Source organism: Conger conger, chromosome 9 (genome assembly GCF_963514075.1).
Source record: "Conger conger chromosome 9, fConCon1.1, whole genome shotgun sequence".
Taxonomy (NCBI): domain Eukaryota; kingdom Metazoa; phylum Chordata; class Actinopteri; order Anguilliformes; family Congridae; genus Conger; species Conger conger.
In genome coordinates, this window is record NC_083768.1 from 44568137 (window position 1) to 44591952 (window position 23816).

The 23816-nt window shown below is 44.4% G+C and overlaps 1 protein-coding gene across 1 annotated transcript; it reads right to left on the reverse strand.

Annotated features, from left to right (window-relative positions):
* Positions 1–3725: 3725 nt before the first annotated feature.
* Positions 3726–21571, reverse strand: LOC133137502 (CD209 antigen-like protein E). Its single transcript, XM_061255820.1, has 8 exons — positions 21438–21571; positions 18289–18354; positions 15832–15957; positions 14820–14888; positions 14343–14414; positions 11923–12074; positions 4778–4890; positions 3726–4355 (listed from the first exon to the last, which is right to left on the reverse strand). Exons 1-8 carry the CDS (start codon positions 21511–21513, stop codon positions 4193–4195), a joined length of 837 nt encoding a protein of 278 aa, XP_061111804.1. The 5' UTR covers positions 21514–21571; the 3' UTR covers positions 3726–4192.
* Between the last annotated feature and the right edge of the window lie 2245 nt (positions 21572–23816).

The following is a 23816-nucleotide window of genomic DNA, read 5'->3' on the forward strand; positions in this document are numbered from 1 at the left end:
CAGGGTGTATTCCTGCCTTTCGCCCAATGTATGCTGGGATAGGCTCCAGCCCCCCTGTGACCCTGTTCAGGATAAGCGGGTTCAGATAATGGATGGATGGATGGATGGATACTGGTGTTGGTGTTGTATACCAGGGATCATGAGTCAGTTTGAATACATCAAAATACTTGAAGAGATTATGTTGCTGTATGCTGAAGAGAAAATGCCCCTGAAATGGGTGTTTCAACAAGACAACGACCGCAAACACATGAGTAAGCGAGCAACATCTTGGTCCCAGACAAAAAGGATTGAGGTAATGGAGTGGCCAGCTCAATCCCCTGACCTCAACCCCATTGAAAACCTGTGGAATGACATTAAAAATGCAGCTAATGAAGCAAAACCCACAAGTTCGTTCATCCTGGGCTGAAATACCTGTTTCTAGGTGCCAGAAGTTGATTGACTCGATGCAACGCAGATGCAAAAACAATGGTTATGCAACTAAATATTAGTTCAGTAATTTAAAGTAAAGTTCAATCTTGAAAAATGTGTTCAGTTTATACAGTTTGAAGGGAGTTTGAAGAAAAAATGTTGAAAATAAATTTTTTTTGCACAGATTAATATTACTTTTCCTGTAAAAGAATAACGCAGACTTGATCAAATTTGCTAATGCTTTGATTTGGAATCGAATGTGTAATGTTTGCGCTACATATGAACTAAAAGCTATTAAGAAATATTTTCACTTTATAAACTTTTTTTAACGCACTGCTATTTATTTGAACACAACTGTACTTCTACACAAGCTGAAGGAATACACCACACTCATCTGTTTTACTGCTCTTAATGCTAGTCCTGGCACAGATGCACATGCTCCAGCAGCAGGTATGCTGCTCATAGCAGAGGGAGGGGTGGCTATTTTCCTGTAACAGCTGTGCGGAAGTAGTTGTTACACTGGTGTGACAGTGTGAATAGCTATCAAACATAATGAATACAAACAGTACAAACAATAAAAGCCAAGCTACAGGCGTAGCCGTAGCCTCCAGTACGGGCCCTTTGTTTTCGCCCCCGGCCCCCCACATATATGCACGCACGCACACACACACACACACATGCACGCACACACACACACACACACACACACATGCACGCACACACACACACACACACATGCACACACACACACACACACACATGCACGCACACACACACATACATGCACACATGCACGCACACACACACACACACACACATGCACGCACACACACATACACACATGCATTCATGCACAAACACGCACATGTAGAGCTTACTTACTTGCTTGCACGCATGCACACACACAAACACAGATGCATATTATGGGCACACATGCACAAACACGCACACTCACACACACTGCTCTCATTCTATGACTGACACATCACTACCACTTCCCCCTTTCACATCCCCATGCTCCATCATTTTCAGTACCCATTCTCATCACTGAGTTACCTGCAAACTTAAAACAGTACCCATTTTCATCACTGATTAACCTGCAAACTTAAAACAGTACACATTCTCATCACTGAGTAACCTGCAAACTTAAAACAGTACACATTCTCATCACTGAGTGACTTGCACACTTAAAACAGTACCCATTCTCATCACTGAGTAACCTGCACACTTAAATCAGTACCCATTCTCATCACTGAGTAACCTGCACACTTAAATCAGTACCCATTCTCATCGCTGAGTAACCTGCAAACTTAAAACAGTACACATTCTCATCACTGAGTAACCTGCAAACTTAAAACAGTACCCATTCTCATTGCTGAGTAACCTGCACACTTAAATCAGGACCCATTCTCATCGCTGAGTAACCTACAAACTTAAAACAGTACCCATATCCATCACAGAGTAACTCGCACACTTAAATTAGTACCCATTCTCATCGCTGAGTAACCAGCACACTTAAATCAATACCCATTCTCATCACTGAGTGACCTGCAAACAGTATTGTGAGATTCAATCTGTTGGAGAGGCAGATTGTCACAGCCCCGCCTACTGGTATAGAGGACACAGGCACCTAGGTTGTGTTTACTAATCAGCCCAGGTGTTTAAAGTGTGCCCGTTTCCACAGTATGGGGCCGAGACTGGGAGATCACTCCAGAGCGCCAGGCTTGTGGTGGAGGATTGAGTGAATGTTATTTACCCTTCTGTTCAGTACAATGTAAAAGAAGGAAAAGCAGTCGCTCGGTTTTACTTTCTTTTGCATTTTTGACTTTATTGTGTTAATGTATCATTTTTGCCCGGAACTCGTGAGGGGGAAGGGCGAATACTTTTTATTATTCGTTTTGTGTTGTGAACACTCTCTCTCCGTGCGGCAAACGGCAAGAATTCCGGATCTCCCTCCCAGGGGAGTCACACGGTGTGTGACAAGTATCTATTTATAGAGGATGCATTTAAACCATCGGCAGGGGTAATGCAGAGGGGATACCATAGGGTGTGATCGCTAATTATGATTAATACAATGAATAAAGTTTATTACTATTAACGGTGAGTACAAGCGGCTAGATTATCCGCGGCAGTAAAACATTCCGCGACAGTCGATGCGCTTATTTGCGTAAATTGATAACGAATTAATTTGATGGGACGCAGGCGTGGAGTCCCGTGTTCTGGTTGCCCTTTTTGTTGGATGTGAGAAAGGTCTGTCTGCTTGGCTCTTCCTGAAAACCTCCTGACTCTGCATCTAGAGCTACAGCTGCAGGGTCATTTAGACGCAAGACACATTACCCTTTTCTTCCAATGTCAAAGTTTACAAGATTTTTAATAACTATAACTATAGTTACTATTACCATCAGTACTTATTGTATGTCGCTTTGGGTTAAAGTGACTGCTACATAAATATGAAGTAATGTAATGTTGTTTTCAACTGTTTGGGCAACAGCACCCTCTAATGGTGAAATGGAGCGCACACACGCTCACGCATGGACTCATGCATACACACTCACACATACACAATTTTAACAATGAATAATAATATGACAATAATAAAAATACGTTTTATGATTATTAAAGAGTCCGATGGCATAAATATATTCAAAAAATATGGTATAATTCCTGGATGACATTGAACATATATAATGTTTAAGACATTCGTTTGTTTAAGTTAATGAGAATGCTAGTGCCTGAGATCCCTGGAGAGAGATATCTGTTAAGAAACAACTCCTCATGACAGCAAAGTGAACGCATTGTACAGACGCTATGGAACACTACATCTACATTTACGTCACAGTCATTTCGCATGCGCTCTTATCCAGAACGACTTACAATAAAGTGCGAATCAGAACCGGGGACAAGCGCGTTGAAGACCCTAGAGGAAAGTACAGTTCCAAGTCCTCGAGTGATCACATTAGATAAAACTTGAACCCTTGAAGAACAAATTAACTTTCCAACTAGCATACCACGGTTGGCAGCTAGAATACCCCTAGAGGGCGCCAGGCACTCGTAGCGCTCACCTCTCTAGAGCGCCTGTCCCCAATCTGTGAGTTTATGGCAGTCAGAGAAACCCATGAGGGTTCCATATAAGTGACCTAATTTACTTCCATATTCAGCTGTACATGACCGAGACAAACCGTAGCTTGTAAAAAGAAGCAGATTACATGAAGTTCCAAAACATAATTTTAGTAGGAAAGAATCATTTTATGAAGGTGACATTAGTCTGCAATAGACTTAAAAGGTAATAACACTAATGCTTTAATAAGAAACAATGAGAAGTTTAAAAATATTTAATGAAAAATTGTATAGAATCAAAAGAGAGAGATAGTCAACTGGGTGTCAATGTAAAAGGCTTTTGGCAGACTAGAATGGAGTTTTCTGTTTCATTCATTACAGGCATTTTCCCCATTCTAATGGTTGATGTGAACATTAACTGAAGCTCCTGACCCATATATACATAATTGTATAAATTGCACTGCTGCCACACAATTTGCTGACAAAAGTTAACAAAACACCAAGGCTCAAAATGGCGTATATAAAATTTTTTTTGCTGTTGCACATGGTGCAGTAAAAACTATTTATCTTCCTGGTTAAACTTCCTGGTTGACCTTTGAGTCACACCATCTCAATTACAAAAGAGTTCCTATATAAAGTAACATAAAATACACAATTTAGCTACCAGAAGGTACTGTTAACAATAAACTGTTATTCACTGATTGTGTGCCATGACTACCTGATTAAGTCAAATTCTAGGCTGTGTTTCACAGACAAATTTTTTACTTTTTCCACAGGAAGCATCAAACCAGAGATGTAAATTTCCGTTTTGGTCCCCTAGACTGCAGCAGTCTTCCCCGTTCGGGTCCCCAGCCCCGGCCCAGTTGTCCGGTTCCTTTCCAAACCAGTGCCTAGATGCAGCAGAGACATACATGACAACCCTCCTCAGTAGGGGGCAACCACAAGCCTGCAGAAGTGAACCATTAAACACAGTTAATCTCTTCACCCTCCGGAAACCAGCCACCTACACCACCCGACAAGCCTTAGAGTGGAACCCACAGGGGAAGAGAAAAGGAGGCCGCCCCTTTGGAGAGATTTCCAGACAGGGATGTCTGGGAGTGGGCACAACTGGGGAGACCTCGAAAAACCTGCCCCCAACTGAGTGAGATGGAGGACATTCGTCAGTGGCCTGTGCTCCTTGAAGGAGCCAAGGGCTTTAGAAGAAGAATCTTTTAATTCCAGCTCCTACTCTCCTGTCTTTACTTCATATTCTCACTTGCTCTTACAGAGCTGCAGAGTAGCTGGTTTTGGATCTCACGCTAGAGTGGCTTACTGGGTTCCGTGGCTGTCGACAGTCGTGTTGTCCACCCAGACCCAGCGTCCCTCTGTTTCCCGGTCATTCAGCCCGATCCAGTGTGTCTCACGAATACTGGACGACAGAAAATCCTGCTCAATGAAGAAGAGGAATGTTGAGATGATTTCAGCTAGCTTTGCCTTCATGCAACGCTCACCTTGTGATTAAACCAATGGCAGGCCATATAACAATGCATATTATTTGTGACAAAAATATACAACCTTGACAAAGTATAAAATTCTTCTACAGCAATGGTAAAGACTGATATGAAATTATATAAGTGTTCGGTTACAACTATTTCTGCTAATGGTGGTGCAACCAGTCAGATTAAGGGGGAATTTGCTTTTTAACATAATAATAAAAGTTAAGTTCAGTGAAGTCAGGCAAGTCGTGAAGAAGGCAAGAGCCTCATCAGCACCAGGTCCTAATGGAGTCCCCTACAAGCTCTATAAGAACTGCCCCAAGGTACTAGAGGTGCTATGGTATCTAATGAGAACTGCCTGGAAAAAAGAACTCATTCCATCAGAGTGGCAAAGAGCAGTAGCGGTCTTCATCCCCAAGGAAGCAAACTCCAAAGACATCAGCCAATTCAGAAACATCGCCCTGCTGAACATAGAAGGAAAAATCTTCTTCTCAGTATTGGCCCGAAGGATGACCACCTACCTGCTAGAGAATGGCTACATCGATACCAACTGCCAGAAAGCAGGAGTCCCAGGTTTCCCAGGGTGTGTAGAGCACTCTACAATGATCTGGGACCAGATCCAGAAGGCCAAACGGGAGAAGAATGACCTGCATGTCATCTGGCTTGATGTTGCCAACGCATATGGATCTGTCCCACACCAGCTGATCAACTACACCATGGAGTTCTTCCATATGCCCTCCTGCATCAAGAACCTGGTGGCACGCTATTTCAGCGATCTGCAGATGTGCTTTGCCCTCCAGGACTTCACCACCGGGTGGCAGCAGCTAGAGGTAGGAATCGCCATAGGGTGTGCCATTTCTCCAATCCTGTTCGTAGCAGCCTTGGAGATAATCCTCATTGGAGCAAGACAAACAGTTGGAGGGATCAAACTACCATCTGGTCAAAGGCTACCCCCATTGAGGAGCTACATGGACGACGTCACCAGCCTCCTTCAAACAGCACCATGTACAGCTAGACTGCTGAAAAGGATGGACGAATTGATGTCTTGGGCAAGAATGGCAATCAAGCCCACCAAGTCACGTAGCCTGTCACTCAGAAAGGGAGTTAGAAACGACACCACCATCTTCGTCGTTGGGGGAGAGAGAATCCCTCTCCTGTCTGAGCAGCCCATCAAAAGCCTGGGGAGGCAGTACACTGCAGAACTGTCTGACAAACAGATGGGGAGAACCATCATGAAACAGCTCACGGATGGCCTGGCAAGAATCGATCAAAGCCAACTCCCTGGAAAGTACAAGGTCTGGTGCTACCAGTTCACGCTGTACAGGAGGGTGATGTGGCCGCTGAAAATGAGTGAGATCTCCTCATCCACCACAAATAAGATGGACAGAAAAGCCAACTCATTCATCCGAAAGTGGTTGGGGCTGCCACGGTGCCTCTCTGAAACGGGCCTTTTTGGGACGAACACGCTGCAGCTGCCACTGCAGTCCATCAGGTTGGGCTACATGCAAGAGAAGACGAGGCTGGTTCTCGAGCTAAGAGAGTCCACTGATCAATCAGTAAGGAACGCAAATGCTAAGGTTCCTACTGGCCGAAAGTGGAATGCTCAAGCTGAGGTTGACCGAGCTATCAGCAGGCTGCACCACAAAGAGATTGTTGGCAGAATCCAGGCAGGAAGAGCAGGACTAGGATGGGGAGAGGCGCCACGCTTCTGGTCAAAGGCCAACCGCAAGGAGAGGAAGGAGATGGTGGTGGCAGAGGTGACGAGGATGGAGGAAGAGCGCTACAGGATCAAGGCTGTGTCTCAGAGCCGACAAGGAAACTGGACAACCTGGGAGGGAGTTGTCAACCGGAACATCTGCTGGTCAGACCTGTGGAAGATGCCACAGGCAAGGCTCAGTTTCCTAATTCGCTCAACTTACGACACGCTTCCCTGTCCTCGTAACCTTCACCAGTGGTTCGGGAACGACAAATACTGCTCACTTTGCAATGCTCCCAACGCAAGCCTCCAGCACATCCTGTCAGGCTGTAAGACCGCACTCTCTCAGGGGCGCTACAGATGGCGACACGACCAGGTCCTGAGAAAGCTAGCCGAGGTACTGGAGGGGTGTCGACAGGGCAGCAAAGAATCACCACCAGCAGAGAGCCACATCAATTTTGTCACAGAAGGAGGGGCACGAAGATATACCAACTCGAAGTAAAACACCAAGGCCCTTTTTCCCTGGCCAGGAGTGGGACAAGGGGGCCGACCTTGACAGGCAGCTTCAGTTCCCCACTGAGATCACTGCCACGTCTCTCCGTCCTGACATCGTTGTGTGGTCGATCAAGGCAAGATCGGTGCACCTCATCGAGCTCACAATACCACGGGAGGAGGGGATCGAGGCTGCCTTTGAGCGCAAGAAGGCCAAGTACTCTGAGCTGGCTGCCGAGTGCCGGGAGGCTGGCTGGAAGACCACCATCTACCCAGTGGAGGTTGGATGCCAAGGCTATGTGGGACTGTCAACCGCACGCCTCTTGAGGGACGCAGGAGTGACCGGAAGAAAGTTGAGAAAGGCGACGAAAGAACTGGCTGAGGAGGCTGAAAAAGGCAGCTTTTGGCTCTGGCTGAGGAGGAAGGACAGGAGCTGGGGAAAGAACAACTAACCCCAACAACAGCCGCAGGGGGGAAGATCCATCAGCTGCAGGGGGTGACAGGGAGACGTCCCTGTCACTGCCCCGCCACCAGGAGATGTTCCAGGATTAAAGGGGCGAAACGTCGATGAATGGTGGTTCCTGGCTGATGACCCTGCAGCTGACCCATGGGCACTGGAGGAGGTGCGACAGGCAGCAATGCCGAGCAGGAAATTCCACCTACCTGTACATTTACTCAAGTTCTGGTAACCCAGTGACTACTGTGAATAGGGCAGTTGGAGTCCAGGGAAGACTGGATGGCAGCAGGGAAAGACCGCACCGGGAATGGGCGGCTAGTTACCCAACCCACTAGTCTCTCGAAAGAGTGACACCCAACCCTTAACTACGAAGAATTCAAGGAAAAAACAACCCGCAGGCCCTCCGACAGGCGGGATGGAAGATGGGCCTAACAGGACGGACCACACGGTAACGACGGCAACGGAAATGGACGACGAGAATGTCAGAACTCCAGCAAATGAGGAGAAGATCCTCCGAAAGTTTGCATGCGGATGGGAAAAAGTGACCACGTTTAGGGGGTTACGAATCCACCAGGGGAAAGCAAAGTGTGGTCAGAAAGGCCAACAGCAACCTTGAACTGCTGCTGCGGGTGAGACAAGAGGGACCAAAAGCCAGGTTGAAAACCACAGAGCCGATGGACCCAACGTTGGTGAAGGCACGGATGGCACAGAGGAAGAAGGCCCTCTGGCGGAGGCCGAGCCCCCACGTGAGCACCAGGAACCAGTCCCCACCAACTCGCACAGAACACAGCCACAAGCAGAGACCAAGAAGCCAGCTAGAAGGAACAAGATCAAATGGCCAAAGTCAAACGAAGCAGAGGCATGGCACACTTTGGACGCAGACCTGATCAAGACACTGGATGGATTGTTGCATGGAGGTGCTGAAGCCAAGCTCAATCTGATTGGGGACCTCATATACCAGACCTGCAAGGACAGGTTTGGTGAAGTTATCCCCAAACAGAAGATTGCTCCGAGAGAGAAGGGAAGGAGGGAAAAGGAGATCATCCAGCTTGTGCAAAGGTGCCGACAACTCCGCAAGAACTGGAGGAAGGCAACACAGCCAGAGAGAGAAGGTCTGAAAGTCCTGTGGGAGGAGGTCAGGCAAAGGTTATCCTGGCTTCGCAGAGCTGAACGCATCCGCAAGCGCAGCAGACGGAAGCAAAAAGAGTGAGCCAGCTTCTTCAAGGATCCTTTCAAGCATGCCAGACAACTGCTTGAGGAGAAGAAGAGCGGGAAACTAGAAACCACCAGGGAGCAAATGGAACAGCATGTCAAAAGGCAGTACAGCGACCCGGGAAGGAACGTCCCCCTAGGAACACCAGGGTACGTGCCTCGGCCTGTGCCACCGACAGCCGACTTCAACGTCATGCCCCCTAAGTTCAGTGAAGTCAGGCAAGTTGTGAAGAAGGCAAGAGCCTCATCAGCACCAGGTCCTGATGGAGTCCCCTACAAGCTCTATAAGGACTGCCCCAAGGTACTAGAGGTGCTATGGTATCTAATGAGAACTGCCTGGAAAAAAGAACTCATTCCATCAGAGTGGCAAAGAGCAGTAGCGGTCTTCATCCCCAAGGAAGCAAACTCCAAAGACATCAGCCAATTCAGAAACATCGCCCTGCTGAACGTAGAAGGAAAAATCTTCTTCTCAGTATTGGCCCGAAGGATGACCACCTACCTGCTAGAGAATGGCTACATCGATACCAACTGCCAGAAAGCAGGAGTCCCAGGTTTCCCAGGGTGTGTAGAGCACTCTACAATGATCTGGGACCAGATCCAGAAGGCCAAACGGGAGAAGAATGACCTGCATGTCATCTGGCTTGATGTTGCCAACGCGTATGGATCTGTCCCACACCAGCTGATCAACTACGCCATGGAGTTCTTCCATATGCCCTCCTGCATCAAGAACCTGGCGGCACGCTATTTCAGCGATCTGCAGATGTGCTTTGCCCTCCAGGACTTCACCACCGGGTGGCAGCAGCTAGAGGTAGGAATCGCCATGGGGTGTGCTATTTCTCCAATCCTGTTCGTAGCAGCCTTTGAGATAATCCTCATCGGAGCAAGACAAACAGTTGGAGGGATCAAACTACCATCTGGTCAAAGGCTACCCCCATTGAGGAGCTACATGGATGACGTCACCAGCCTCCTTCAAACAGCACCATGTACAGCTAGACTGCTGAAAAGGATGGACGAATTGATGTCTTGGGCAAGAATGGCAATCAAGCCCACCAAGTCACGTAGCCTGTCACTCAGAAAGGGAGTCAGAAACGACACCACCATCTTCGTCGTTGGGGGAGAGAGCATCCCTCTCCTGTCTGAGCAGCCCATCAAAAGCCTGGGGAGGCAGTACACTGCAGAACTGTCTGACAAACAGATGGGGAGAACCATCATGAAACAGCTCACGGATGGCCTGGCAAGAATCGATCAAAGCCAACTCCCTGGAAAGTACAAGGTCTGGTGCTACCAGTTCACGCTGTACAGGAGGGTGATGTGGCCGCTGAAAATGAGTGAGATCTCCTCATCCACCACAAATAAGATGGACAGAAAAGCCAACTCATTCATCCGAAAGTGGTTGGGGCTGCCACGGTGCCTCTCTGAAACGGGCCTTTTTGGGAAGAACACGCTGCAGCTGCCACTGCAGTCCATCAGGTTGGGCTACATGCAAGAGAAGACGAGGCTGGTTCTCGAGCTAAGAGAGTCCACTGATCAGTCAGTAAGGAACGCAAATGCTAAGGTTCCTACTGGCCGAAAGTGGAATGCTCAAGCTGAGGTTGACCGAGCTATCAGCAGGCTGCACCACAAAGAGATTGTTGGCAGAATCCAGGCAGGAAGAGCAGGACTAGGATGGGGAGAGGCGCCACGCTTCTGGTCAAAGGCCAACCGCAAGGAGAGGAAGGAGATGGTGGTGGCAGAGGTGACGAGGATGGAGGAAGAGCGCTACAGGATCAAGGCTGTGTCTCAGAGCCGACAAGGAAACTGGACAACCTGGGAGGGAGTTGTCAACCGGAACATCAGCTGGTCAGACCTGTGGAAGATGCCACAGGCAAGGCTCAGTTTCCTAATTCGCTCAATTTACGACACGCTTCCCTGTCCTCGTAACCGTCACCAGTGGTTCGGGAACGACGAATACTGCTCACTTTGCAACGCTCCCAACGCAAGCCTCCAGCACATCCTGTCAGGCTGTAAGACCGCGCTCTCTCAGGGGCACTACAGATGGCGACACGACCAGGTCCTGAGAAAGCTAGCCGAGGTACTGGAGGGGTGTCGACAGGGCAGCAAAGAATCACCACCAGCAGAGAGCCACATCAATTTTGTCACAGAAGGAGGGGCACGAAGATATACCAACTCGAAGTAAAACACCAAGGCCCTTTTTCCCTGGCCAGGAGTGGGACATGAGGGTCGACCTTGACAGGCAGCTTCGGTTCCCCACTGAGATCACCGCCACGTCTCTCCGTCCTGACATCGTTGTGTGGTCGATCAAGGCAAGATCGGTGCACCTCATCGAGCTCACAATACCACGGGAGGAGGGGATCGAGGCTGCCTTTGAGCGCAAGAAGGCCAAGTACTCTGAGCTGGCTGCCGAGTGCCGGGAGGCTGGCTGGAAGACCACCATCTACCCAGTGGAGGTTGGATGCCGAGGCTATGTGGGACTGTCAACCGCACGCCTCTTGAGGGACGCAGGAGTGACTGGAAGAAAGTTGAGAAAGGCGACGAAAGAACTGGCAGAGGAGGCTGAAAAAGGCAGCTTTTGGCTCTGGCTGAGGAGGAAGGACAGGAGCTGGGGAAAGAACAACTAACCCCAACAACAGCCGCAGGGGGGAAGATCCATCAGCTGCAGGGGGTGACAGGGAGATGTCCCTGTCACTGCCCTGCCACCAGGAGATGTTCCAGGATTAAAGGGGCGAAACGTCGGTGAATGGTGGTTCCTGGCTGATGACCCTGCAGCTGACCCATGGGCACTGGAGGAGGTGCGACAGGCAGCAATGCCGAGCAGGAAATTCCACCTACCTGTACATTTAATGTGTTTTGTGTTTACCCAGGTTCCCTATGTCTAATATTACATTTTGTGTAAAGATCTGAAAACATTCAGTGTGACAAATATGCATGCAATAATAGAGCAAATACTTTTCACTGTACTGTACGTCTAAAAAATAAGCTTTTCAAAAACCCTTCCATAACCCTTACTAAGTCTCAAAATATCGTCTTGCAAACATTTTTGAAACATTTGACTACATTACATGATTGCCAATTCTGACTCTGTCCAATGACATGTGACATGATTGGTTGGACCCTTTTTATTTTACCTGTTCCTGTTGGTTCTTTATAATAACCAGATGTGTCCCTTTTGACATGCAGTACTCCTGACTTTGAAGCCAGTTCACCTTCTCACTGGAGAAGAAGTAACAGCTTCCCTGGTGTATTCTCCAGCCTTCGAGGCAGACACAACCATCTTTAGCTATGTGAAACAGAGACAGAGGGCCACAGTTCAGTATAGTACAGCAACATCTGCTAACATTACATAAACTCAACATTAAATGAGGATAATGCAGACTCCGCTTACTGCAACACACAAATGCAGTGTCAGAGTTTACATAGTGATGTACATCCGTTTGTTCGGTATTATTGAAAAGTGACATTGACGAGTGCAGCGTCTATCTGAAAAGTAGAACATTTAAAGCAGCTACGCAAAAACAACAACAGCCAAGGTCCTTACACGGAGACACATAGACACCCTGCTGTAAAATCCAGCTTGACAATTGAGCAAGTCAAGCTGGTCATAAGCTGGTCTAGCTGGGTATGAGCTGGTCAACCAGCTAGTGCTGGTAGCCTGTCTGACCTGGTAGCTGGTCAAACAGCTACCAGCTGTTTTACAACATAGCTTGAGCTGACCAAACCATGTAAAACTGGAAGCTGGTCTGAACTGGTCAACCTGTTATCAGCTGCTTCAAAACTTGCTTGAGCTGTCTTCATCTAGTAGGTCAAATCAAAATGGTTTCAGTTCCCTATTCTGTGAATCTTCTTCAAAATACAAAATGACCACAGGTCACACACAGTAGTGGCATCTGCTAACATGATATCAGCTCTGAATTTATTGAACATAATATAACCTCTGCTTGCTGTGATATAGAAATGAAGTGTTAAGAGTTAGAGTTCAGGTTGTGATGTTCATCTGTTTGTTGTGTTACACAGAGACACACCATCAAATTAAACCAGAAACCAAACTGGCTGTAGTTTATGCGTGTGAAAGACTTCTTCAAAATACAAAAATGCAGAGTGCGTAGAAATACAGACGCTGTCAAAAGAATGTGGTGACTAATATTCTTTTCAAACCAATTATTTTCTCGGAAACCTTTAGTAATGTGCATTAATGCAAGATACTGTGTTGTAGAGAAACCTCAGTATAAAACAAAATAGGTAAAAATGGATGTATCTCAGGTGTGTTTTTTCCCCCTCTGATTAACAAGGCCTCTCAAAAATATTAGAGTGCAGTTTTCTGGGGTCACCTGGGGTGGAGGGTCTCAAAGTGAGATCTTTTCAAAATCGCCTGGTGGCACCCCTGCTTCCCAGTGCTACACTAACAACTTCTTCTCAGGGTGGTCAAGAGAGAAAACAAACGTGAATGTTACAAACAAAATGTTACTGGCACACCAACTGTGACCTTAGAACTATAAAGTTCTAACTGACATCATTGTTAGTGTCATAAATACGTTGTTTATAGGGCACTATATATATGTCTGAAGTTTTACACAAAGATAATGTTTAAAAGTATAAAATAAATAAATAAATGAAGAAATAAAAAATGAAAAACTTAGAAGATTGTATCAGCTTGGAGCCCATCTCTGAATCTCAAAACCACTCTTGTAGAACTTGTAGAACTTATTATTCCAAGGTTGGCCTGTAGTGTAGTGGTTAAGGTACATGACAAGGGCCCACAAGGTCAGTGGTTCAATCCCTGGTGTAGCCACAATAAGATCCCTTGAGCAAGGCCCTTAATCCTGCATTGCTCCAGGGGAGTATTGTCGCCTGTTCAGTCTAAAAATCAACTGTAAGTGGCTTTGAATAAAAGCACCAGCCAAATTACATGTAATTTAATGTAAAGGTTATGCAATTTCAACACCATTTCAAGGAATTCTTTAAAGAAGTCCCACAACAAAGTTCTGAGGAAACTCACTACTGTAATAGGAAATAGTTCTCAATGCATCTCTATGCTTGACTTGCAGCTCCTCCAAATTTCTCCTAACGTCTGATGCAGGAGAGAAGAGAGAATTCATGTGCACTCGTATTAGCAAAGAAATGTTTTTGCAAATGTTTCAAGCTTGGGGCAAAGAGGTTGTAATTGCAGAACATTCTTATTCACATTAGCATTGGGCAGGAAGTGCACTTTCACAAGTAAGTCTTTAAGTTGCCATTCTACTGATGAAGTTTATTGTGGCGACATTTTTCTAAAGCACTGTTAAAAGTGCCAGTTGTGAGTTTTAAGCAGCAACGAAACTGCCAAAATATAGTTAAATGTGTAAAAGTGAGTTTCACACATAACCCTCCTTATACTTTCCCTAATTCAATTTATTTCAGTCATAAGTCTCTCCTGAATAACAAAAAGAAAAAGATAGAAATACGTTTTTCCACAGAGATGAAAGCTTTTTCATGCAAATTTCCTCATTTGGCTTCAAAGGGTTTAAAAAGAAAAGTACGGTCAATAAAGGAATGCTATAAGTTCACTTACCTCTGTAAGCAGAGAGTGTGTCTGTTAAATTTTCGTATCTGAGCAGCAATTCCTCCAACTTTCTTTCAGTCCCTGATTCACAGGAATATAATTCAGCCTCACATTCTCTTACTTCCTTCAGATTATTCATTCTTCCCCATTTTCATTCCATTATTATACCATTTCCATTGCATTATTATATTATAGTATAATATTGTGCATATGTGAAAGAAAAAACAAACAAACATAGTATACAGTGTCTTCAGAAGGTATTCAGACCCCTTAACTTTTTGCAAAAACCTACACCACTCATTTATATAAGTATTCAGACTCTTAATTCAGTACCGTAGAAGCTCATTTGGGTCTTCTTGGGTAAGTCTCTACAAATTTTGCACACCTTCAGAATATACCCAGAGTACAGTAAGAGCTGCAGTTTGTAGATGTACATGTTCTTCTACATGTGTGTATTCAGCTACTGGTAAGCTGCTTTAGACTGACCCGCTAGGCTGACGGAGAGTGTACGGTTCCTTTCCTCCAGGGAGTCTGATCTGTTGCTTTTCTGAACATCTGTGGGAGAAAGGCAAATAGAGTTAAGAAATGATAGAAATTTGAACTTGAATAAAATTAATGGCCCTTTGTTTTATTTTGACAATTATTTCACCTAACTACCTCCGGTGTAGTTGACATTGCCACAGTAGCCTTATGTGAACTGCAACAGTAACAAAGGCTCAGTATCTTAGAGTTCAGACGGCTAAGCAAAGTTGTTGCCAGGTTACCAAGATGCCAGTGCAAGACCTTAAATAGTATGTGTATGAGAAGCATTTTGATCATTTTTCTTCTTTTTATTATTATTATTATTATCATTATTATTATTATTTGTAGTGGGCGGCACGGATGGTGCAGTGGGTAGCACTGCCGCCTCACAGCAAGGAGGTCCTGGGTTTGAATCCCCATCAGCCGGGGCCTCTCTGTGCGGAGTTTGCCTGTTCTCCCCGTGTCTGCGTGGGTTTCCTCCGGGTACTCCGGTTTCCTCCCACAGTCCAAAGACATGCAGGTTAGGCTGATTGGAGAGTCTAAATTGCCAGTAGGTATGAGTGTGTGGGTGAATGGTGTGTGTGCTGCGATGGACTGGCGACCTGTCCAGGGTGTATTCCTGCCTTTCGCCCAATGTATGCTGGGATAGGCTCCAGCCCCCCCTGCAACCCTGTTCAGGATAAGCGGGTTCAGATAATGGATGGATGGATGGGTGGATGGATTATTTGTAGTAGTAGCAGTAGTAGTAGTAATAGTTGTAGTTGTAGTAGTAGTTGTAGTTGTAGTAGTAGTAGCAGGAGCAGTAGTTGTAGTAATAGTGGTGGTAGTAGTAGTAGTAGTAGCAGCTGTAGTAGTAGTTGCAGCAGTTGTAGTAGCAGCAGTAGTAGTAGTAGTAGTAGCAGCAGTAGTGGTATTATCAGAGTCCTGGCTTTTAGGAGGGATAGTTTGGTAAGCTGGTAACTGATGTGACACTCACACAGGATCCCAAGAGCAATAAGGCCAGCCAGCAGAGCAAGGTAGAGCACCGCTAGCAGGACCAGGAGGTGCCTGCAGGGGGCGCCACTCTTCTCTGCTCCTAATGGGGGAGAGGAGCCTGTGTGTTCTGTACACAACAAACAGGAGAAAAGCCTTAATCTCAGTGTTATAGCCCACCATTAACAACTGCCAAACAGATAACACCATTACAGCCAGATCATCAGAATATTACACCAGATCAATCAATTAGTCTTTCAATCAATCAATCAATCAATCAATCAATCTATCTATCTATCTATCTATCTACAGTGCAGTAATATGAGGTTTAAGTGCAGACTGTCTCCTTGGAGGATATGTAAATCCATATTGAGTGATCTGTGTATGAATTGCATCACTTTTTATACACTTTATATATTTTATAGGACCAAACTAATTGGACAGTTGCTTTCTCAGTTGTTTCTGATTAGTCAGATGTACTCAATCACTTCCTTAGTGCAGGCATTAGAAAGTGTTCAGTATCTAGTCTTGATTTTAGGCTTTTGATTGTCATTGGACCAGAGCTGTCAATAACAGTCAAGGAAGCCATTATGACAACTTTGCTTCACCCTCTGTACTATATGAATACATTAAGGAAGCGATTGAATACATATTATACAATTCATACATATTATACTTTTTATAAACCAAATGTCCAATTAAATAAATATAAATAAAATAAGGGATGTAATAATAAATAAAAAGGGATGTAATTCCTACACAGATGACCCAATATGCATGTACATTATGTTGACTATGGATGCCTGACAGTCTGCACTTTTAACACATATTATATATACAGAGCCAGAAGAACAGCAATTGCACCACTGTCCAAGTACATGTGGAGTGCACTCTATCTATTGTCAAAATCCTTCTGAAAATATCATTTTTTATTTAGCATTAAATCTTCCTGTTGGTCAATCTGAATAATAATAATAATAATAATAATAATAATAATAATAATAATAATAATAAATGTTATTTATATAGTGAGGGCGGTTTCCTCCGGGTACTCCGGTTTCCTCCCACAGTCCAAAGACATGCAGGTTAGGCTGATTGGAGAGTCTAAATTGCCCGTAGGTATGTGAGTGAATGGTGTGTGTGCCCTGCGCTGGACTGGCGACCTGTCCAGGGTGTATTCCTGCCTTTCGCCCAATGTCTGCTGGGATAGGCTCCAGCCCCCCAGCGACCCTGTTCAGAATAAGCGGGTTCAGATAATGGATGGATGGATGGATTTATATAGCGCCTTTACAGAGCCCAAGGTAGCTTAACAAGGTTAGAAAATGTAAAAACAGCAAAAAACAGTACATACAGGAAAAACAGATAAAAAGGAAAATCATACAGAGAAGAGTACAGAATGTGGGGCAGACACAAACAAACTTTCATGCAAGGCAAAGGTGGAGCTACAAATATGGACAATGCTTTCCGTGTAGAAATGGTATGACGGCACCCTCTGCACTAACCTCCACACAGCCATGAGTCACAAAGGCAGGTTAATTGCACGTCCACACCACATTGTAACATGCAGGGCTAATGCTTAAAAACACCATGCGTCTGCTACTTTTCAAACCTTGCCCGTTTCCAACGGTCAAAAAGTCTTGAAGGTTTTACATGTGTCATCAAAAATAACACGTCTACCTTCACCAAAAATTTTCCCCCGTAATCCTGAAGCAGTATTGGGAAAAGCCAAAACCATAACTCTTGACCCGGACCACCCATTAAATTACTGTTTTCTGAAACTGTTCTTTGGGAGTGACTATGCGGTGAAAAAAAGCTTCAGCAGAAGTTTCATCCAAATGAAACAGATAATGTACATCTGTTGGTCCAGTGTTGGTCAATATACTGTATTTTGTTAATTAAATTACAATATTATCATTTCTGTGCATATATTGATTGCTTATTGGATCTATGCTGGTCACCATGCAACAGATGTGAAAGCTATAAGAGCAAAAGTAATTACTTTTTTCAGTTTATCATTTTTGGAAAGGCACTAGAGGAATATTGATCCTGAGGAGATGTTTTTATATCGGCAGTAGACATAAAGTACTCAAAAACAAAAATATTTTGACATACTTAAGATATAATGTTAAAAAAAAGATAAAGATCATGATATGTGTTTTTAGCAGTAACAGCAGGACAGAAGTGTATCACTGAAACCTACACAAGTAATTTACGCTAAAATATCTACTAAAACCTGGTTGGTGTTGGACAGGATTTTATTTTTGGATAAAAATACAGTATATTGCACAAAATATAGAATGCATTTTGAGCCCAGAAGATAAAACACAGAAAATCATGACTGAAAATGTTTATTTCCAACTTGTAATTGGAAACAAATAAAGTGTTAAAAATGAAGGACAGTATCTGCCTCACTTTAAATGCTGTAAAGTGAACATTGTTCTGATAAATGAACTTTACTGACCAATAGAAGACCTCTGTTTCCCTCCTGACTCCTGTTCGACAGTGTTAGCATAGATATCCTGAGATCCTGTTGAAGGCAGGGAGATTTTTAACCTTGTAACGTGTAAGCTTTACCCTCTGTATAAAATCTGTATAAAATGTAAGAAAATACACAACCATTTCTAATTTTATCTTAGATTTCTTTGTGGGTGATTCTGGTGGCACTTTCCCATACAGGTGTTAAACTTTCACTTACCTCAGGCTCTAAAAATAGATGTTTTTTTTCGCTGATTCTTCATACTTAAGGATAAAAGGCTAGTCATTTGGGAGCCAATAAGGAAAGTGTGAACATTTATGGATGGCAATAATTTTGTGTCAATTGAATCTTTGACCACAACCATAAAAGTGGTCGTAAAATCTTAACATAATATGAGGGTTCATTGAACATTATATTGCTGATGAAATAGTTCAAGGATACTGACTTGAATTATTACAAAATCCTGCAATGTTTGCTTTCAGAGCCTTGTAACACAATCTGTAAGCAGAATCTCTGAACAACAAACTATCGACTCATGCCTGAGCCGTTCAGCTGGTTTGAAGAGACGCCCACAATCACTTCTCAGTAAAATACAACATAATGTGCTTGAAAACAAACAAAGGAAAGGTGATTAAAAAGTAAAGATAGTCAAGATAGTATTCATTTTAGAAGGGTCCTCAGGGTTATGAAAATAAAGGCTGTGTTCTCAGTCCAGAACTGCATTTCTCCTTTGAGTAAGCTAAACTCAGGTGGCCTGTAAGGTAAATGACTGGGACCCGCAAGGTCGGCGGTTCGACTCCTGCTGTAGCCACAATAAGATCCGCACAACCATGGGCCTTTGAGCAAGGCCCTTAACCCTACATTGCTCCCGGGGAGGATTGTCTCCTGCTTAGTCTAATCAACTGTACTTTACTTTGGATATGAGCATCTGCCAAATTCCATTAAGGTAATTAATGTAATATAAAGTCCCCTCCAAAAGCATTGGAAGAGCCAGGCCAATTCCTTTGCTTTTGCAATACACTGAATACATTTGGTGTTGAGATAAAAAGACCACCTATTTTTTAGGTGGGCAAATGTATTGGAACAGAGAGTATTTAAGTAAATTAAAGTAAATAGCACTTAATATTTGGTAGCATATCCCCGGCTTGCAATAACTGCATCAAGCCTGCGACCCACAGACATAACAAAACTGTTGCATTCTTCTTTTGTAATGCTTTTCCAGGCTATTACTGCAGCCTCTTTCAGTTGTTGTTTGTTTCAGGTGCTTCAATCTCCTCTTCAGGAGGTGAAATTGGGCATGCTGAATTGGGCTACGGTCTGGTGGTTGACTTTGCTAGTCTAAAACCTTTTTTGGGGTCATTGTCTTGCTGCATGATGAAGTTCTGTTGTGTCTAGGAAACGACAGAGTCTAAATCTCCAATTTGTCGAAAAACATCTTCACGAGGGAAAAGACACCACGGCAGCAAGCTCTTCAGGAAAATCAGACTTTATTTAGCACAAGTGTATAAAGCCGAACCAAAAACATGGTACTTTTCGCAGCATAATAATCATTTTTGGTACTTTCCACTTCATATTAACGAACAATGGCGAGTTAGTTTGGCGACTGGTTTCGGGCAAACACTATCGTTACGTTACCTGGCTCCACCATGTCGAGTGGATGCTGCTGCAGGGCAGCTGCTTCAACAAGAACGTCGAAGAGGGAGGGGCGGGGGGAGGCTTGTGAGGTGCGGTCTCGCAGAATTACAACTCAAATGCAATTTTTGGGCATTATTACATGCCTTTCATTGAGAATTGATGCCATGGGCTACATTAAAAAACTGAAATGTAAAATTAGAAAAAGAAATGAATAAAAATGTCTTTCAAAAAGGGCACTTATCTGGTCAGAGGGCAAAAGGGCAGGTGCTTCAGCACTCTTGGGGTCTATCTGTGCACGTCCCTGTCTTGGTCTCATCAGTCCATAAAACTTTGTTGCAGAACTTTTGTGGTTCATCTCTGTAGTTCTTTGTAAATTGTAATCTCACCTTCCGGTTCTTTTCAACTTTTTTGGCGTAGTTTAAGTCTTTTTCGAATGGTTGATTGAGATACCTTCACCGTTGCCCTGTGCATATTGTTTCTGATGTTGGTGACTGATGTTTTGTGGTTATTCTTCACAGCTCTCACAATATTTCTCTTCACAATATATCTGCGGTTTTTCTGAACATTCTAAGTTGTTGCACAAGCTATCCGCAATGTTTGTGCAATGGCTCCTATTTTCTAGGCTTGCATTTACCTCAAAAAGAGCTCTCTGGTCTTCATGTTGGTTTATCTTTTCCAACACAAATGTAATCTTCACAGGCAAAACCCAAAGCTAAAACCAAGAGTAGACTCTCAGAACTATTTAATGTCTAATCAATCAATCTAACAGAACACATATGGGCAACAAGAAACACCTGTCAGTCACATGTTCCAATACTTGCTCACCTAAGAATTGGATGGTCTATCACAAAAGGCGATATGTTCTTAGTTGTTGAATAAATCTACATTTACATAACATTTTACATTCTAGGCATTTGGCAGATGCTTTTAATCCAAAGTGGTTCTTCCACAGGTTAAAGCATCACATCCATTACTAGTAAAATATACATGAAGCGCTGTTCTAAACAAAAAATACAGTCATCGTAAGTGCAGGTTTTTTTTTTTGGGTTAGACAAGAGGGATATCAGGCTGAAGTAAAGGCTGAAATTTTGATCTGTCGTACATCGTTTGACCTCAAACTCAATTGTCTTCAGTGTATAGCAAAAACTAAGGATTTGACCTCGCTGTTCCAATACTTTTGGAGGGGACTGTATAGTACTCTATATAGATGCCTAAAAGGACTGTGATAATTTCACTAATTTACAAATAGAATAAGTAGTTTTTTTTACAGAAGTAGTTTTTAAAGCATGATTGCAGAGGAAATTTAGCCATTTTTAATAATATACATAGGAAGACTGTTGAACAAATCACCAAAACTATTTTCTGTCTACCTTTCCGGGTTTAAATGTTACCTGTGTAACCTCCAATTTCTCCACAGGAGCGGACCAAGCAAACAGACACCAAGTGTATTTCTTTACAGAATATGTATGAGGCAGGGCAAAAAAGGAGGGGAATCTCACCTTTGAAGAAGCCTGAATCTTGCCTCCCTTCCAGGTGAGAGAACACTATTTCAGAGTTGCCGTAGATGTTGTCCATTTCACAGGCTGGGCTGGGAGATACTACAGCTGGGACACTCTACCTTTCTGAACTAAGGACTGAGCAAAACTGAGCGCAAAAACCACAACATATTCATTATGAGAAGTGAAACCCCCGTGGCTGTATACACAACGGAAGTGGCTGCATGCTCTATAGAATTGCCACTTACAGAAATATTTTTAAAACAAATGTGGAAGCTAACAATACACATACGCCACTGTTCAGTTAGAAAGTTAGAAACCACCAAGAAAAGTTTATGCTTTTGAAAGTTGATTGAAAGTTGATGAAATGGATTGATGATGTCTGTTATATAAAGTAAATAGCAAACTAGCTCTACTGCTCAACGGGCATCTGGGCAGCATTGTACTGTGAACATGAGGGCTTTTTGGGCTTTTGTGGTCTTCATATTACTCACACACCCCATGTCCATAGGGTCAAAAATTACCCACCCACAACCACTCAGTCATCTACAAATCGGTACAATAATGGTTTTCCTACTTCGAGGTCCAGAGAGACTGTATTTCTTTAGTCTACACCCCTCGTATTTATTACAATTTGTTTTGGTGTAATAGATGCGTAGTGCTTAACTTTGATTATGTCTATTGCTATCATAACTTTAGGATTAAAAAGGACACATAAGAGCATTTTTGCACCAGAATACTGATGTCCTGCTTACACGGACACAATCGGTGAGTCCCGGCAGTAGATGCATTTTTAGGAGGGATAATTAGATAGCTGCCCTGCGATAGACTGGCGACCTGTCCAGGGTGTATTCCTGCCTTTCGCCCAATGTATGCTGGGATGGGCTCCAGCCCCCCTGCGACCCTGACCAGGCTAAGCGGGTTCAGATAACGGATGGATGTATGGATGGATAATTAGATAGCGTTTCCTCTGCCACAAGCGTTCAGAATGCACTGAACACTAGAGGGCGCCAAACACTCACAGTCAAACAGCACTGCCCTCATCTCTCCTGACTTTCAAAAACCCAAACTCCTCCAGATCGGTGGCTCCGTCATTTATTTATATTTTGAGCCTGCCTGACCAGGGGCAAGTGAAAATCTTATTCCAGGCCGTGTTTAAAGCCCTCAAATAACTGCTTAAGCAGCTTTTGCCTAGAAGAAAAAGGTTTTTTTTGACAAAACTACCCATTTGTATCATGGTTATATTTTAAATCAGGCCTCTGGATTCAGTGCAGTTTTAGTGTCTTGTGTATTATCACAGTTAATTGGTCGTTTTGTGCCCGTGGGCCATGGTTTGTTTTGACACATCTTTCTGCACCTCCTGTGCTCCCCAGCACTGACGGGGTTAAAGTCGTTAACCTCTTCCCTGACATGCACACAATCAGACTGTGCCAAAGAGCAGCGCTCTACACCAAACTTACCCAAACACAAACCCCTGCACTGAAACACTACACAGCAATGTGTCAGCACACACACTCCGTCACTCAGCCACTCTCTCACACACACACACACACACACACATGCACTCACACATCCCCACACACACACTCCATCACTCAGCCACTCTCTCTCACACACACACACACATTCGCACGCACATGCACACACACATGCACACACACACACACGCACTCACACACACACTCACACACATGCACACACACGCATTCACACACACACACACACGCACACACGCACACACGCACACACGCACACCCGCACTCACACACTCACACACTCACACACTCACACACACACTCACACACATGCACGCACACACACAAATTCACACACACACACACACACACGCACACACACTCACACACACACTCGCACACACACACACACACACACACACACGCATTCACACACACACACACACACAAACACTCACACACATGCACACATACACACAAATTCACACACACACTCACACACACACACTCGCACGCACACACACACACACACGCATTCACACACACACACTCACTCACACACACAAACACTCACACACATGCACACATACACACAAATTCACACACACACGCACGCACACACACACTCACACACACACACTCGCACGCACACAAACACACACACATCCCCACACACAGTGAAGGTGGGCAGAACGTGGTGCAGACAGATGTGTGGATGATGCATTTGCTTGAGCGGTGTGGCAGTGGGCTTGACCCCCGGAGCTCTGTCCACGCGTTAGGGGGAAGGCCTGTCAGAGGTCTCGGGCCTGGGGCCCGGGTTCCAGGCCGGCCTCATTAGGCAGGTGCTGCTCCCAGAGATCAAACACACCGGACCAAAAGTTATTTACACCACAGGAAACCCTATCTG